Genomic DNA, 12,266 nt, shown 5'->3' with positions numbered 1-12,266 from the left:
GCATTAAGAGTGTCTCTTCCGCTCTCTGTCAACCTCAAGATTGCTTTTTGGTTTTTTAATGACAGACAGCAAAGGAAGAATAACTTTGGAATATCTTTTTTTTTTTCATAATAGAATTCTTTAAAAAAGTTTTAATTTTTTAACTTTGCATTTTGTTAAACTATTAATAGCATTATTAATAATAACAATATACAACTTAAAAAGAAAAAAACATCTTTAGTATTTTATGTCCTTCAAACGGCACTTCCTTTTTGCTCCATCCATCCAAATAACAATATACTGATTTGTGAAAGTCCATAACAGTAAAGGGACACCTTAACATTAACACCATACCCTCTTCTTGCTGGTTATCCAGAACTGCATGACTGCAGAAAACAGAAAACTTTGCAAGAGCATACAATGCATCAAGACAATGAATGAAAAATATATACCTACGCAAATGACAGACCCTGTACTTTCTTGTCAATACCAACTGATTTCTGAGAGTGATCTCATTTGGGATACATTATTGTACATCAACTCAATTTCTGTATATTAACTTAATTAAAAACATTTTTTTACTTATCTTAAGAGCAAATAAAAAACTGGATGACTGTTATACCGTATATAGTCTTTTTAGCTGATCTTAAAAATGTGTTCCTGTTTATTACTGGTGATTTAGGTCAGTAGGAGGACCACAAAGCAGGTATAGTATCTGATTACAGTAAAATATTTGTTATGCAACATGTATTTTGCGCAGCAATTTCATTTTAAAAGCTTAGTCTCTCTCACTTAAACAACCAAAGTGCTATATGAAAAGTATCTGATTTTATTAGTCTATATCTATTCTCTCTCTCTCTCTCTCAGATTGTCATTGTGACTCCGATTCAAAATGTCTGCTTCCTGATGGAAGCCATTGTAACAGCACTTCCAGATTTCCAAGCAGTCTCTCTAATTTCTCCTGAAATTCCAAATGAACCTTCATATCAGTCAACCAGTGTTTCATCCATTCTGGCCAAAGGCTTTCCTTCCCCACCCTACCACTAAAATGGAAACACCTGTCCAACACATACCTCATCACAGGTTTCTGATCATTTGACTGGGGGGAAAAATCCTCATCTAACCACCTACTTATGGGAAAACCACTGTAGACATTGACAGGAAAACATACATACGAAGGGACATATGGAGGCATACTTTGACAAAAGTAAAAGTTGTAATAAGTTTTGAGGATGCCATCTCAAAAGATGATAGTACCAAGTTCATATTTCAACTCTTTGAAATGAGAACATATCCCATTAAGAGGCACACCTGCCTAAATATATGGTCCATGAACACACGTTACAACTGTGAAATTCAGAATCAACACATCTCTAAACACGATGGGTAATGACCACAACCACAAAATCCTGAGCTAAGGTCAAGATGATGTGGTCATGTAATTACTTTAGGTAAAGTCATGTGGGGTAAAACGTAACCGAATGAGCCCTGTTGGATTAAAATCATCTTGAGTTCACACCCAGCAGAAGACCAGAAAGAGAGAGGGAAAAGGATGGTGAGCAATTTGGGGGCCCCTTCGGTATTGGAGACACAAAGAAGGTTTGCTTGAAAGACCAGCACCCATTTCAAGTCTATTAAAAGCTCAAGGTCTTAATGCGTCCAATGTCTTTTTGCTTAGACTAGGTCTAGACCTTAGCTGGTGGTGCTGCTGGCTGGCGATGGGGTCGAAGACACGGCTGCAACACTCGCATTAGAACCCGCTCCCCCGGTGCTAGAGCCATTGTTGAGAAGCGCTGCTGGTTGGCCAAAGTTAGTGGTTCTAAGTGTGGCGAGATGGCGTGGGGAGAAAACGTGTGCGCGTGCAGCCGCTCTGGACTCGAACGTCGCGTTGCAGGCTTCGCAGCGGCCCCGAAGGGTCTCACGGCCTGCTGGCTGTCCCACGCCTGGCGGCTGTGAGGGCTCCACGACTGTCAGCTGAACCGGTTTGGGGAGGATGGGACGGTTGGCTCTTAGAGCATTATACTGCAGGTAGCTGGCTGCGCTGATTTCGACCTTCTTAGAGGGGTCTGAACTTGGAGACTAGAAGTAGTAGGATACATAAAACAATTTAGGTGATTATAAACAATGTGGTTATATTTTTTTTACAGTTATACACAGTAAGCAACTTTATAAACAACTATACAGTGACAGTTACACATATGAATCAGAGATCACATCTGCAAATTGTGCCCACAGGACTTACCAGCTTTTCCTGCTGAAGCCTCCATCTCTTTTCCTTGGCCCGCGTATTTTGGAACCAGATTTGCACAACTTTGAGGGGCAACCCCAGCTCAGTTCCGACAGCCTCACATTCGAGTGCGTTGGGATGAGCGCACGTCTCGTAGCACGACTGCAGAATGGACAGCTGGAGACAAGTAAGGTGTGTGCGTGGTCGCCTTGGTGTGGAGTGTGTCAGAAATCCAACATCCCTTTGGCTGGACTTTGCAACGGTGGGCGTGGAGGTGGAAGTGACAATTGCTGTGGTAGACGGGGGAATCCGCGCTGGGGTAGAGGGGGGGTTTCGTTGTGGTGTGGTAGTGGTGGGGTTCCGTGGTGCTGGGGTGGGTGTGGGGTTCCGTGACGTGGTGGGGTTAAGATTGCGAGTACAAAATGTAGAGAGTCCCAACTGCTCGCGTGACAAAGTGTTGATCTTGAAGGGGCTTTTGGGGGTCCAATAATTGAGCCCATTGTGTTGCTGGGACTCACCTATGGCTTTCTCAGACCCAGTGCTGGCAGGTGCTGTGGATGACTTGGGTGCTGCCGCGCGGTTAGCGGCTCCTGGCCTGGGTCCGGGGCTGTCCCGATCTGTTTCCGCCCCCTGTTCTGGATTGTCATGTTCCTCTTCAGGGTTAGGTTTCTGAGATGGAGAGGATGAAGTAGGAGTGCTATCCTTGGCTGACATTTGGATTGCAGGATGAATGGCTTTGGGGGCAATTTTGACCATTGTAACAGGCGTTTGTGGGTCAGTTTTAGTCTTGGGCACTACTAATGTTCCTCCGCCACTAGTAACGGCTGAAGCAGATGCACCTTCTTTTGGTCTGTTAGCCCCCTGGTTCACAGACACCTTATCCTCTTTACCTGGTATTGCTTTAGGGTGAATATTTACAGATGTGGCTCCAGCAGTGGAGTTGGAGTTGGTGCTATTTTTAGGGGAGCTCGAGAAGATGGGCTGCGTCAGGGGCCATGTGAACTTAATGAGTGGCTTGCCCACGGCTGCCAGAGTGCCATCGCTAATGAAACGCACCTCCCCTTTCCTTTCTCTGGCTCGCATGTTCTGAAACCAGATCTGTACCACTTTCTTTGGAAGATGTACCCACTCGGAGATTTGTTCAAATTCGTGCTTTCCTGGGTTTGGGTCTTTGAAGTAACAGCCGTAAAGCACATCGAGCTGTTCGCCTGAATAATGGTTCTGGATCTCCTCATGTCTTTGAACCGTCTCGCCTTGGGCCTCCTCTGCTCTTTCTCCTTCTCTCTTTCTTTGTCTTTCTCTCGGTCAATTGTGGACGTCGGCTCTCTCTGGGCAGCCCTCATTAGCACAGTGTTGGTCTTCGCCAAGTTATTGTGGTTGATGAAGTTGCTGTTGTTGGCAGCCGGAATAGCGATAGCAGAGTCTGGCTTCACTTGGAGAACAATAAGACCGCCTTCGCTTGGAACCCCAACCGCTGCCGGCCTGAGCCCGAGTCCGTCCAACAAGCGTCCTTTTTGTGCCGCGGTCTTATCAGCCACACTGACAGATGTGGAAGCCTTTGTGGAGCTATGGTTCTTTCCCATGCTGAGGTCCAATGCGGTCTCACAGTCCCCGCCATTAGACATATACTGAGCATGCTGTGAGTGGGAGGACAAAGAATGTGAATTGAGAGCTTCTGAGAATGCAGCTGAGCAGTGAGCGATGGTCTGGGCATTTGGAAAGGCCGCCACCTTGCCACCGTCGCCCTCTGCCACTCCAACCCCGACCACGGACGAGGGCAGCGAGAGAACATATGGACTGAACAACTGCGTGGAGAATGGGGCGAGAGAGAGGGAGAGAGGCAGCGAATGGAGAATACTACTGGGGAGGCCTCTCTGGTCAATGGAAACCGAGAGGGGAGTGGGGGGATCAGCCTGAGCTTCCAACTCCAGATCCAGGTCGGGATCCAGTCGATCCCTCTTGGCCTCCACGTCCTCTCCATCAGGATCTCTTTTCCTCCTTTTCCTTTTCCCCACGTGGCTCCCACCCTCTTCCTCCTCGTCGTCATCTTCAGCATCAGAAAGGAAAACCGTAGTGGACCGGAGTACCTTTCCCCCACCTGAGCTCTTCTCCCCAACTTGCTCTCTCTGTGGTGCTTCTTTAGCGGGACTGCTTGGCTCCTCTCTCATGGAGCTAGCCTGGCTTTCCTCGTCTGTCACAATGACAGAGGTGTAAACCTCCTCGTTCTCAGAATCAGAGGTCAAGCAGGAGTCACCCTGACTTTCCCGCTCCTTCTCCCTCCGTCTGTCTCCCCCACTGGACAAGTCGATGGCGTGGGCTGCAGACCTGACTGGACTCTCATCAATTGTAAGTGCGCTTTCTTCATCATCGTCCTGGTCATAATCTCTCCCATCCGTTCTCCTAAGTTCTCCAGCTTTCTGCCTCTCTTTGGCTTGATGGGCGTCTTCTAACCATTTGCGGACCTCCTCTTCTGTGAGCCCGACCTCCCTCCCAAGTGCTTCACAGTCCTCTCGTGGGGGGCTTGCAGCATCTGCCTCGCTTCTAGACTCCAGAAAGGCCAACAAAACCTGGTACTGGAACTCAGAAAGCACAGGGGCTCCTGGAGAAAAGGGAGGCCTAGACTTGGAGCAACCGAGGCCTGACCGGCCTAAGGCAAGGGAGGCATTTAAGGGGCGTGACTTGATCCCAGTGCTGTTTACTGTCTGTCTGTGTTTAGGAGTATAGCACTGGGCCTGCTCAAGGTCAGACAATGTGCCATCACTAAGGAGAGACTGGCTGGGAGCTGCCAGAGAATTTGTTACATTTGTGCAAGGCAACTTCTTTGTATCAGACTCTGCACTCTCCCGTTCCATTGTGCTCTCTTCATCAGTGTCACTCTCCTGACCTTTCTCCATGTGCTCCACACCATCCTCGACCCTGTTGTCCTCGGTTTTTAAGGCGCTGCTCAGTTCAGTGGCGCTCACTTTACCCTGCTCCTCCTCTTTACACTCTTTTTTCAGACCCTCACTTTCCACTACCCTTTCTGACTTAACCTCACATTTAATGTCCAGCTTTAGTGGCAACGACTCCTCTTTTGGCTCGATTTTTATCTGCTCACAGGGTCTTTGTAAGCCACTTGTTTTCTCTGCTCCCTCTGAATCCTCTGCATCAGGCTGTACGGAGGCCTGAAGTCCAACAGATGACCACTGACTTTGTAAACCACTGAGTCTTTGGGCAAGAAGAGCTTGCTGTGCGGCCGAGAGACCCAGCACAGGGAGAGACTGGGACAGTTCGGGGCTTGGACTCTGCGGGTTCTGGGTCTGCAGCCCATTCAGAATCAGCGGCATAAGCACCTGTGCCTGGGGGACGAGCTGGGGGCCTGCCGCCGTCCCGGGTGTGGCGCCCGCTCCGGTGGCAAACAGAGAGGGGAGGATGGAATGCGGGATGGAGTTGGGACTGGAGGTCAGGAGAGTGAGGAAGGCAGAGACTGCCTGAGCCGAGGCCACGGGAGAGGTGAGGAGCGAAGGTGCTGGCTGAATTTGCTCTCCATCTTTGGTTGTGGCTGCAGATGCAGTCAGGCTGGGCTGGGTGATGCAATTGCTGGTGGTAGTGTTTACTAACTGTGTGGCATTGCCCGTGGTGGCAACAACTAAATTGGGCACTATGCTGCTGCTGCTGTTGTTGCTGCTGCTGCTGCTTGAACTGCTAGCAGTCTTGTTGGCTGAATTGTTAGCATTTCTGCTTCGCGTTTGGTGCAACACAGATTTCAAATGACTCTCAAGCGTGATGGCGTGATTGTATGAGACTCGACACACAGCACACTGGTAGGGCTTGTTGGAGACGTAAGGGCGGGAGGGATATGGTCCTGAAGCATCATTTTCCCCAGCCTGCTTAGAAGACCCAGTTCTCATCCTCTGAATGTGGGTGGTGGAGTTGTAATGTACACTAAGTGCTGTTTTAGTGGCAAACGACTCCAAACATGCGTTGCACTTGAATGGACGGTTGCTGTTGCTTTCAGTTCCAGCTTCGTTTTTACCCGTGGACTTGTCGTTGCTGACAGCACCTCCAGAGACTTTTGAGGACTGAGCAGCACTCTCCTGATCCGACTCCAAACCACCCACGTCTGCCTCTGGGTCTTGCATCCCCTCCACTTCATCATCCATGTCCTTTTCCAGGGTGGCAGCGTCTTTGTCTCCTGCGCTCATTTGAGAACCGTCAGCAATTTTTTTGGAATACTCTTCATCCAGGGTGGGTTCCAAACAGGCATCTAAAAACAGAGATATAAACAATTACTTTCAGTGTTCCATCACTGTGTATTTTCTGTGTTTAACAGCTATATGCAGGGTGTTGGAAGTTCCATGGCAGAGAAAGGGTTAAAGTCACCTGCAGCTCCTGTCTGGACTGTGGCTTTAGCATCCTCACCCGAGGAATGCGTCTGGACAGCCTTATCAAAGGTTGCAGAAAGGGGACACATGTTAGTCTGACTTAACAAACTTACTCCACAAACACAGTAGACAAGTAGAGAGTAGTCTGATAAGAACAAACTCGAGCTGAAGGATTTACATTAAACTGCTCGGAAATACAAACCGAATTACATTCTGTGCTATAATAAGATTATAGAAAAAAGATTGTGTTCCAAATAGGCCTATTTATAGATAGCATTCATTTATTTATACTTTATTTATTCACTCTTTTTGTTATACAATCTTGTTACACAAGACAAAAATATGAAACATTTCATGATGTGACTCACAATATCCAGTAATTTGTCCAGGCAGGCAGGAAGTACACTGTGTTTGCCTGTCAGATGGAGAGAAAGTCTGTCTCTGTCGGGCTGCCCTTGCTGACAAAGTGGACACAACCACATTGACACCCCGTTACTGTCACTGCTTACAGTCTCACCTGCCTCCTCCTGCAATAAGAAAGTGCAGTTACTGAAATGACATATGCATCATACATTTTATATTGTTGGTAATAACCACAAAGTTACCATAAACCCCACATTTATTAGAACTTTGGAATATAATGATAAATCATGTATCGTCATGGATATCATGTAATTAACTAATCTCACACAGATCATTGTTACTGCTTATCTAAATGCATGCATGCATGTATAGATCACACATTTAATTTAGATCAACCTAAACCTCAATAAATTACTATACAAGTAATTTATACATGTCAACTAAATATTTCAGTGGGTTATATTTTTGTAAAATCATGTTATGTTAGAACAACCGCCTTTACTTCATGTATGAATGTAGTGGACACTTTTATTATGATGATAAATGCAACACATCCCAAACATCCCGTACAGCAAAGGGGGGAATTCAATGTAGGCTACAGTGATTACAAAGACATTATAAACCCATAGAATATCTGAACAAAATGCAAATAAATATATTTCTCAAATAGATCAACTCAATTAATACGGTTTAAAGTGGTTACCCAGTTGTTAGTGTAGTTTCTATGTTTAGCTTGCAGCAGTTACTAATTAACATATTAAACGTTAGAACATGGTTCCTTCAATTAATGAGTTATCAGACAAAACTTAAAATTGCACAATAACAAGTGGAAAACATATGGCCTAAATATTGACCTTGAAGGATTTTTTTCAAAGTGTGCTGACTTCAGTTGGATCATGCAATAGATAATGCTGATCTTTAAATATAGAAATGCATGCTTCTTGTCAAAGAAAGGGGAAAAAAATGGCCAACACGTTGCAACCCCCCACGAGAAATCTCATTGCAGTGTTGACGATTTACAATAATAAATAAATAAGTCGTCGACTGCACTGTAATTTAGGGCACGTATAATAAACAGCATAATTGACCAATGCTATTGACATAACACAATCACAACTTCATACAAAGTATATATGATAACAGACGAATGTTGACTTTTATCATGTAACTGTCCACGAACATTCCAACACCAAATACCAACACTGTCCACTTATCTGCTAACGTTAGCTGCGTTGGCGAGTCAATTAGCTTGACTGCTACAAATATCGTCTAAATTCTAGCTTGTTAATATGGTAACATATGCCGTTTATGTAGAGGGCATATAATCATTGTAGAAATCCATCATACATAATTATCCGAGAGAAAACGATCGTGTGCCCTACCAACAGTCTTGATTATTCAGCTAATTAACGTCAGTCTAATTAGCAAAACCCACCGGTGGTGGATCAATTAGCAGGCTAGCTTGCTAACCTCAATAGCGACGTCTTTAATAGTTGTGTGTGGTTCGCATAACAAAAAGCATTTGCTATGTTAAAACACAGCTGGCAAAGTACTTCACTAGGCAAGTCTAGAGAAATAACAGCCCATTTATAACTCACATCGACGACAATCCGAAATGGCTTGCTGTTCATTGACGTTATACCATTAAACAAAAGATCCAAATAACATTCGTGGCACTTAACTTAGCTAACGTTACACTTGGAGCGCTAACAACACTGAACAGATTGGCTAGCTAACATTGAGTGATCATACATCACGTTTTAATCTTCATTCGGCTGTCAATCTAAACTGCAGCGGGCGTGCTAGTTGCTTCCCAGACACTGCACCCGGATAACGTTTCAATACGAATGTACTGTGCAATAAAATTGTTCCTGAAATAGGTTTAGTAATCTACCACAAAACCTCGGCCTTGAGTACGTCCCTTATCCCAAAGCTTGCGTACTGTTGAACGGGTATCCAGTTTTACGCCGATCGCTGCCTGCATAGTAGCGGAAATTGAGGCCTACAACGACTAAGCTATTTAATTAATGAATTTGGATGCCTTTTACAGATGTGTAAAAAACACGTCCACCCCTCCTCCCGGGTTACTTAACAGACCTAATTAATGTATTTTACCGTCAAACTTCATACCAACAACCAGTTGTAATCTATTAATGGCACTCTTAACAATCATTTTACATAGCATCGCATAACAATTAACGACAGTATTAATAGCTAGGCTACTTGAAATGCGCTACGTGCACAATACTGGTAAAGGGGTGGTGGGGTGAAGAGAAAGGGAGACGGAGGCAGAAAAGTTTGGAATTTAAGATCAGAATTCGAACTAAAACGAACATTCCAATTAAGTTCACTTCGAAAACAATCGTCTGGATCAATCTATCAACTCCGCATCGTAATTACGATCACAACAAGAAGACAAGAACAGCACCGAAATCGTTTAATTAAGATCAGTGCAATTAGCTAATGCGTTTACCTGCATGGTCGCCACTCCAGCGCACGCTTCCTCTCGCTCTTTAAAACTGAAAAGTTTTCTCTCTCTCCCCTGCTCGCCCTCTCCCTCCCTCCCTCGTTCGTTCGTTCTCTTCCCTCTAGTAAACACACGACGGCTCCCCCGTAAGCTGACTGCTGACACGCTGCAGAATCCACTCGTTAACAGTCAATTAAGCCACCAAACCGTATCTAAAAAAATATGAAGAAAAATACTAATAATGTATGCCATACATCTTGGCCTACTCCGTTCTTCATGGGTTTACTCAAAACAAATAGTTTTGTGTAGTGTATTCACTCGGATTGGGCTGTATTAGGAGCCATTCAGAATATTAAAAAGGACACATGGGCCATCATAAAGCTAGAGTAGATAAGGAAACAAGAGCAATTCACAACGTGTCATTTCGATGCTTATATCATGATCTAAAAATATTTTCCTATAGCTAACTAATCTTGATTGCAATGTAATTCGTTTCGCTACCCTTTAACGGCACACATACAGTGGTAATTGTTATCACCAATCGCGTGACATAGCGACTTTAATTAATTGTATAGGCTAACAGAGTATTTATATCCGCCCTTAGAAAAGCACATGCGAACAAGGTCGGACATTAACTATCAAATATAATAGGGAACTCATACCCTATCAAGCTACAAGTTTTAACCGTGTTCATGCTGGGTAAAACAAATGCAGAATTACAATAGGCTACTGATTTCATCAGAACGTTGTAACAGTGTTCTAAGTACAAAGACATCCGCACTGACACAAGCCATTAATGGGCTAACGTTTTCGCGAAGAGCTTAATTACAATCTGCGCAATTTGCTGCGCATACAGTAAGCGTAAAATACAGACACTAAGCTGTCTAGAGCTGTGCCTGAGTAAAACAGACTGCAGAGTTGGGAAAACGGTTTGTGTTTACATTCCACTATCATTCTAGTTTCTATCGCGTGCTAAATGTCAGTCTCACCCAGTCCTTTTCCAGAGGCAAGTACATCTCAGAAATTATACTTTGATTGAGGAGACAGAGCGCATGTCATGTCATGGATTCCTCTTGTGGCTATCACCCACATCGATGGATATTGAATACATTGTAGCTATCGCTGGCATAGAACCAAGTCCAGCTGGCATATAACTTTTTCCTCTCGATATTCTGTTGAAGTAGAACCGATCCTATTGTTCAACAAGCCTGTTGGGTAGGCAATATGCAGCCTAACTTCTCCTTTCAAAGCTTATGTATTTCATGCTATTAAATGTCTCATTGTGCTGACTGTCTCACTGTAAACATTAACCTTAAATTCCAGGTAACTATGAACGTGGAAGTGGAACGGAAATTTGTGTGTGATCCAGACATTCAGAAAAAGCTAAAGGATATTGGAGGTGTGGTGACGTTATTGAACTTATAATTCTTTACCACTAAATAAAAGTGACATACTTTCATATATTAATGAATGAACTAGGCCTACTGAGTATAGTGGCTATAGCCTATACTTTTGCAATCAGAATTCAAGATGCTTAGAGCATGCATTAGATCAATTTCTGAAACCTGACATGTCAAGCACTTCCTCCTTAAACCTAATTTATTGTCTTACAGCTGTGTGCATTGGCCAACGGCAATTTCAAGACCAATATTTTGATACTGCAGACTTTGACCTCACCTTAAAAGACTTTTGGTTGCGAAGCAGGGAAGGTTGCTGGGAACTCAAATGTCCTGTGCCCAAGAAAACCACAAACATTCAGAAAGACACTAAGGCAGAAGGACTGTGTTCTCGCTATAGGGAGATAACTAGTTTACCTCAAATAAAGGCTGAACTGATAAAGGTTATGACAGAGAGACTGGCCCAAGCCAATGAAAACACAGAGAATGATACAGGAATGGCTGTGTGTGACCCATGGGAGGATTGGCTGAAGGGGATGAGTTTGGGTTGCTTTGCCAAGTACACCACTGAGAGATGTTCATTTTCGCTGGAGGAGGAGGGAGAGGAGGGGGCAGTATGCATTGATCTCGACCAGGCTGACTTTGGATACTGTGTAGGCGAGATTGAGATACTAGTGCCAGACGGAGTTGATATCCAGGCTGCTCTACAGAGAATCGAAAGAACTGTTGACAAACTTGGTGAGGATTCTCTTGAGTTATATGAGTTATTGTTATGGGGGAATATAGTGTGTGGTCTCAGTATTTATAACTTTGCTTGATTTACATGTTTGACATGGTTCTTTATGTATATAATGTGTTGTCTGTAACCATAATGTGTTTTGTGTTTGTGTTTGTATTGTGTCTCTCTGCAGGACTCAGTGGTGACCAGAGAGTTCAAGGGAAAATGGATGTCTTTCTCCAGAGATACAGCCCCGATCATTACACTAAACTACTTGCTGCCCATATATTGTAGAACTGGGAATTTTCAAGGATTACATTGTGACTGTTCTGCCACTGACTGTCAAACCATTTGGTTTGTAGAGATGTAAAACATGCAGACACATTGTTTGAACATTTATTTACAACTCTGTTGAACTGTACAACTTTGCAAGTCATTGCTATGAACACAATACTGTGAGTACACTATTAGAAGTCCTGGTGAGCACTTTCTCCAGATATAGAAAAACTGTTTTAAATCAATAAGGTAGGCCTACCAATTTAGTCCAGAAAGGGATAGGCTATAAATTGCACTTGTGAGAAATGTAAATGAAACTGTAATATATGACATCCAACATCAAATGGATAGGGTTTAATACGTCACAGATTTTACTTTACAATTTTCATTTGTGCTATTGTGCTAATAAAGCAAAATCTGAGTCGAAAATCTTGAATTTACAGTTTACAAAGCTGTGTCCCTTTGATGCAGGCCT

General features: G+C 44.0%; 2 protein-coding genes across 7 annotated transcripts; one reads left to right on the top strand and one right to left on the bottom strand.

Moving 5' to 3' along the window:
- Nucleotides 1-3,051: 3,051 nt before the first annotated feature.
- On the bottom strand, nucleotides 3,052-9,507 carry zfhx2 (zinc finger homeobox 2). Of its 5 annotated transcripts, none has more exons than XM_048265739.1 (4): nucleotides 9,407-9,507; nucleotides 6,939-7,097; nucleotides 6,569-6,629; nucleotides 3,052-6,452 (listed from the first exon to the last, which is right to left on the bottom strand). In XM_048265739.1, the coding sequence occupies exons 1-4, from the start codon at nucleotides 9,410-9,412 to the stop codon at nucleotides 3,193-3,195; spliced, it is 3,486 nt and encodes a 1,161-aa protein (XP_048121696.1). In that variant the 5' UTR covers nucleotides 9,413-9,507; the 3' UTR covers nucleotides 3,052-3,192. The 5 variants fall into 5 exon arrangements, with proteins under 5 accessions (XP_048121696.1, XP_048121694.1, XP_048121698.1 ...); XM_048265737.1 differs by lacking the exon at nucleotides 9,407-9,507 and adding an exon at nucleotides 8,828-9,384; XM_048265741.1 differs by lacking the exon at nucleotides 9,407-9,507 and adding an exon at nucleotides 8,686-8,808.
- Nucleotides 9,508-10,034: 527 nt separating this feature from the next.
- thtpa (thiamine triphosphatase) lies at nucleotides 10,035-12,227 on the top strand. 2 transcript variants are annotated; one of them, XM_048265743.1, is made up of 4 exons: nucleotides 10,035-10,406; nucleotides 10,724-10,799; nucleotides 11,014-11,535; nucleotides 11,709-12,227. In XM_048265743.1, exons 1-4 carry the CDS (start codon nucleotides 10,377-10,379, stop codon nucleotides 11,807-11,809), a joined length of 729 nt encoding a protein of 242 aa, XP_048121700.1. In that variant the 5' UTR covers nucleotides 10,035-10,376; the 3' UTR covers nucleotides 11,810-12,227. The 2 variants fall into 2 exon arrangements, with proteins under 2 accessions (XP_048121700.1, XP_048121701.1); XM_048265744.1 differs by lacking the exon at nucleotides 10,035-10,406 and adding an exon at nucleotides 10,421-10,615.
- Nucleotides 12,228-12,266: the final 39 nt, after the last annotated feature.

This window comes from Alosa alosa, chromosome 16 (assembly GCF_017589495.1).
Source record: "Alosa alosa isolate M-15738 ecotype Scorff River chromosome 16, AALO_Geno_1.1, whole genome shotgun sequence".
NCBI lineage: Eukaryota > Metazoa > Chordata > Actinopteri > Clupeiformes > Clupeidae > Alosa > Alosa alosa.
The sequence above is the reverse complement of the archived record's forward strand: the minus strand, read 5'-3'. Positions and strand labels throughout refer to the sequence as shown.

Excerpts from the sequence above, each read along its gene's own strand:
- zfhx2 (XM_048265737.1), bottom strand. The coding sequence starts at position 8,917 with ATGCAGGCAGCGATCGGCGTAAAACTGGATACCCGTTCAACAGTACGC. Across the intron at positions 6,630-6,938 it reads TGGACAAATTACTGGATATT|GCTGTCCAGACGCATTCCTC; the intron begins GTGAGTCACATC and ends ACCTTTGATAAG. Across the intron at positions 6,453-6,568 it reads AGTCCAGACAGGAGCTGCAG|ATGCCTGTTTGGAACCCACC; the intron begins GTGACTTTAACC and ends CTCTGTTTTTAG.
- thtpa (XM_048265743.1), top strand. The coding sequence starts at position 10,377 with ATGTCAGTCTCACCCAGTCCTTTTCCAGAG. Across the intron at positions 10,800-11,013 it reads AAAGCTAAAGGATATTGGAG|CTGTGTGCATTGGCCAACGG; the intron begins GTGTGGTGACGT and ends ATTGTCTTACAG. Across the intron at positions 11,536-11,708 it reads AAGAACTGTTGACAAACTTG|GACTCAGTGGTGACCAGAGA; the intron begins GTGAGGATTCTC and ends GTCTCTCTGCAG.